At 64.2% G+C, this 4302-nt stretch overlaps 1 protein-coding gene across 1 annotated transcript in view; it reads left to right on the forward strand.

Moving 5' to 3' along the window:
- The window catches only part of KCNH2 (potassium voltage-gated channel subfamily H member 2), a 35887-nt gene extending 32479 nt beyond the window's left edge, over positions 1-3408 (forward strand). Inside the window, exons 14-17 of the mRNA XM_007469871.1 lie at positions 577-849; positions 926-1112; positions 1447-1624; positions 2868-3408. Coding sequence (XP_007469933.1) covers positions 577-849; positions 926-1112; positions 1447-1624; positions 2868-2996 — 767 coding nt within the window. The 3' untranslated portion in view covers positions 2997-3408. The remainder of the gene's footprint in view (positions 1-576; positions 850-925; positions 1113-1446; positions 1625-2867) is intronic.
- The last annotated feature ends 894 nt before the right edge of the window (positions 3409-4302 follow it).

The following is a 4302-nucleotide window of genomic DNA, read 5'->3' on the forward strand; positions in this document are numbered from 1 at the left end:
GGCCGGCGGGGGGCGGGATCTAGAGGAGGCGGGTCGGAGGGCGGAGCACGGGGTCCGGCGGGTCTGCTCCCTCCAGGCTACACAGACCATCCGGCCCTACCTTCAGTGTCCCGCCCCCCACCCCATCACCCCATCCTTTCAGGCCCACTTGAAATGTCACCTCCTCCAGGAAGCCCTCTTCCACCCTCCAAGGCAGGGGCGTGCCTAAGTTTCTTTGGTCCTCACTGGGCTGGCGTCCTGGTGGGCACTGCTTTGAACTGATGAGGGGAGGAAAGACAGGACAAAGGAGGGCAAGGAGGCCAGCACGGGGGGCTGAGGGCCCGGGGTCCCAGAGAGCCCCTCCCAGCAGTGCCACTGCCCGTGCTTGGGCAGCCAGTGGTCACAGACGACCTGGTCCCGCCCTCAGAGTTCTCAGTCCTCTTGAAAGTGGGGGAAAGAGAGCGGAAGAAACAACTGGGGACAAACCAGGGCGTCCAGCCACAGTCGTCTCCCAGACCTGCTCCAGTCCCCTCCCCTCCCCTCCCCTCCCTTCTTTGCCGCCTGCCTGCTCTGAGGCCCCTTCTCTGTTTCCCACAGACCCGGAACAGCCAGGGGAGGTGTCGGCCTTGGGGCCGAGCCGGGCGGGGGCAGGGCTGAGTGGCCGGGGCCGTCAGGGGGGGCCGTGGGGGGAGAGCCTGTCCAGCGGCCCCTCCAGCCCTGAGAGCAGTGAGGATGAGGGCCCAGGCCGCAGCTCCAGCCCCCTCCGCCTGGTGCCCTTCTCCAGCCCCAGGCCCCCCGGAGAGCCGCCGGGTGGGGACCCCCTGACTGAGGATGGAGAGAAGAGCAGCGACACTTGTAACCCACTGTCAGGTAGGGTGAGGGCCCCCTGGGCAGGCGGGCGGGGCGTGGCCTCTGTCCCGGCCTCAACCCAGCTCTCTGGCTCCAGGCGCCTTCTCAGGAGTGTCCAACATCTTCAGCTTCTGGGGGGACAGCCGGGGCCGCCAGTACCAGGAGCTGCCTCGCTGCCCCGCCCCTGCCCCCAGCCTCCTCAACATCCCTCTTTCCAGCCCTGGCCGCCGGCCCCGGGGTGATGTGGAGAGCAGGCTGGATGCCCTCCAGAGGCAGCTTAACAGGTGAGGGTGGTCCCTGGGATCAGCCTAGGCCCGGCTGTGTGTGTCCAGGGGGGCGGGCTAGTAGGGGTGGGGCATGGGCATATTGCAGTGTGGTCTGTGGGCTTCGGGCAGTGTTGTAGGGTGAAGTGGGTGTCTGCTCTGTCTAGGCCTGTCCACGTGTCCAGCAGCTTGACCCTCTCCTTGCATTCAGAGCCGAGCCAGGGGCTGCCACACCTAGAATGAAGAGTGGACCTGGGGTTGACCAGTTGGCTGTCCAAAGGGTGGTCCTGAAGTCGCAGTCACTGGTGTCTCCACTTCCCTGAGACCCAGGGCATCCTCCTCCTTCTTGCCCCAGGCTGGAGACCCGGCTGAGTGCAGACATGGCCACTGTCCTGCAGCTGCTGCAGAGGCAGATGACGCTGGTCCCGCCTGCCTACAGTGCTGTGACCACCCCGGGGCCCGGCCCCACCTCCACCTCCCCTCTGCTGCCCGTCAGCCCCATCCCCACCCTCGCCCTGGACTCGCTTTCTCAGGTAAGTTCCAAGCACCCCAGCCCTGCCTCTTCTGCACCGATTCCACCCCAGACCGGCTTTGCTGCCCTTTCTGCTTGGCCTCGGGCTCCAGCCGCCCCCCACCCTGTTCCTGCCCTCCTCCCAGGCTGTACTCCTGGAGGAGGGCTGCCCTAGGGGCTGCAAGCACGGAGCACGGCAGGAGAGCCCCCAACAAAGCCCCCAGACAGCTGGGCCAAGGAAGCCAGCAGGCCGAGTGGCATTCGCTCCCCTAGTGTCAGCTGAATGGCCATATCTACTCAGGGTGCCTGTGTCGTGGCTGTGGGTGGAGAGACTCTTGAGGGGCCAGGGGCCTGGCAGTGGGTGCTGGGTGCCAGCGTGCCCTTGGGATAGGGTCCCAAGCCCCTGCTGCGACTGATACCCCCTGGGTCTGGTTCTGCTGCCAACCGTTGACTCTCATGCTGAGAGCTTTGCGGGGTTGTCCTGAAGGCTCTGGCTAAGCCCCAGGGTAGCACTTCCGGCCCGCATCTCTCCCCTCCTGCCAGAGATGGGCCTCTGTTGCCCTCTTTCCTCTCCTAAGTGGACACGTGTGTTCCTGGCCTCCTGACGGGACAGCTGTGTCTGGGTCTCAAGAATGGGGCTCCTCTGGCGACAAGAGGTGGCCTGGGATCTGCTACCCCTCCCTCTGGCATCTGCTCCCCCCTCCCATCTGCCGCCTGCTCCTGTTTGCAGACACCAGGGCCCACGTCAGCAAATGTGCCAGTCTCCCTTCACAGCCGCCTCCGCAGAGATCTCACAGCAGACTCGTCAGCACCCACAAAGCCCCTCCTGCCTGCCCTGGTACTCTGCCTGGCCTTCCGAGGCCTGGCCGCCCGCCTGCCTCTGTTTCTAGGTCCTTGAGTTCTAGATTGGAGGAAAGAACCCTGTCTCTCTCTCTGTACAGCTTCTGTGCCAGCTCAGGGCCCCTTATTCTGGATTGGGTTTGAAGCCGGCAGCCATGTTCCCTGGGGAGGGGAGCGGCTGTGGCCTCAGGCTCTCCCCGAGTCAGGCAGAAGCTCCCGAGGCCCCCAGATGCCCGGTCTGGCTCTTGCTCACCCAGAGTGCGTTTCTCCCAGAGCAGGTCGGAGTCGTGCTCTGTCCGCCTTGGCGCTTCCCCTGTGCCCGCCAGGCCTCTTCTGTCTGTCACCAGGGTATCCTGACCCTCTCTATCCTCTGACCCTCCCCTGCCCCTTGGCTTCTAGCTTCTCACACTCCGGTTTCTTTGCAGGTTTCCCAGTTCATGGCGTGCGAGGAGCTACCCCAAGACGGCCCTGCTCGACGCCTCTCCCTGCCGGGCCAGCTGGGGGCCCTCACCTCCCAGCCCCTGCACAGACACGGCTCAGACCCGGGAAGTTAGTGGGGCTGCCCAGTGTGGACACATGGCTCACCCAGGGTTCAGTGCACTGCCCGGGCCCCTCCTGTGGAGGCCCTGCCCGGGAGGCCCTGGCCGCTGACGGGAGAGGAATAGGAAGGCACAGCTCCTCCTCCAGCCCTTGGGACCATCTCCTCCTGCGGTCCCCTGGGCCCCGTTGCGGGGTGGGGAGGGGCAGGGACAGGGCCGGGCAGTGGATGGGGGTCTGTGGTCCCCTCACTGCCCTGGGGGCAGTAGCTGGTCTAACTGCCGGAGGCACCCGGCCCTGGGCCTTAGGCACCTCAAGGACTTTTCTGCTATTTACTGCTCTTATTGTTAAGGATAATAATTAAGGATCATATGAATAATTAATGAAGATGCTGATGACTATGAATAATAAATAATTATCCTAAGGAGACTCCAGGGATGCTGGGAGGGTGCAGCCATCAGCACGCTGTACCCCATGTTCACGTTCATAGTGTCTGGTGCACTGGCCTCTCTGAGGGAATCCAGGCCGATCTGTTTGTGTGCACAGGGCCTGCAGGGGCAGCTCTGACGTCTGGGTGTGGAGTCTGTGCCGTCGGGGTGCTCCCTCGGGGCTGACACAAGTCATCTCCAGGACCTCTGGCCTCCGGAGGGCCCTGCTTCCATGTGGTCCTGGATTCAGGATGGCAGAGAGCCACCTGGACTCCTTTACATATAGAGGTTGTCCTAATGGGATGCCAGGCCTGGGGTCCCGCCCCTCAGGGTCATGGTGGCTTGCTGGGTGGCACACTGGCCCCCAGAGCTGGCCCCAGGCTGACTGCTGATGCGGCTGTACTCCTCCCTCACACAGCTCGTGAGCCCAGCCCGTACTGACTTTAACCTGGGGCTGTATTTGGCTAAGCCCCCAACTTGGCCTTCTCTTGACCTGGACTCAGACTCACACGGATCCTATATAATTGGCCCCCCACAGCAGACCAACTCTGGGCACGCTGGTTTTCTCAACCCTGACCAGAGCCCCCGCCCCCTGGTGTCTGGCTCCAGACGGGCCTCACCTCCATCACCTCCGTCACTTGGTCACCTGTGATCCCCGACCAGCGGAGCTGCCTGGAGAGGGTGGAAGTTGCAGGCGGCTCATTCCCAGTGTCGGAGGGGCAAGTCAGAACAATGTCCTGGGGCCAGTGAAGGGCGGTGGCCGTGTGCGTCCGTGTGCTTGTGAGTGTGTGCGTGCGCACGTGCCGTGCTGGCCTTGCGCGAACACCCAGTGTCTCCGAGGAGCTGCCGTGCAGTGGCCGTGGTAGGGCGGCTGCCAGCCAGCAGGAGGGGCCGA

The sequence above is a fragment of the Lipotes vexillifer genome, unplaced genomic scaffold (assembly GCF_000442215.2).
Source record: "Lipotes vexillifer unplaced genomic scaffold, Lipotes_vexillifer_v1.1 scaffold472, whole genome shotgun sequence".
Lineage (NCBI taxonomy): Eukaryota > Metazoa > Chordata > Mammalia > Artiodactyla > Lipotidae > Lipotes > Lipotes vexillifer.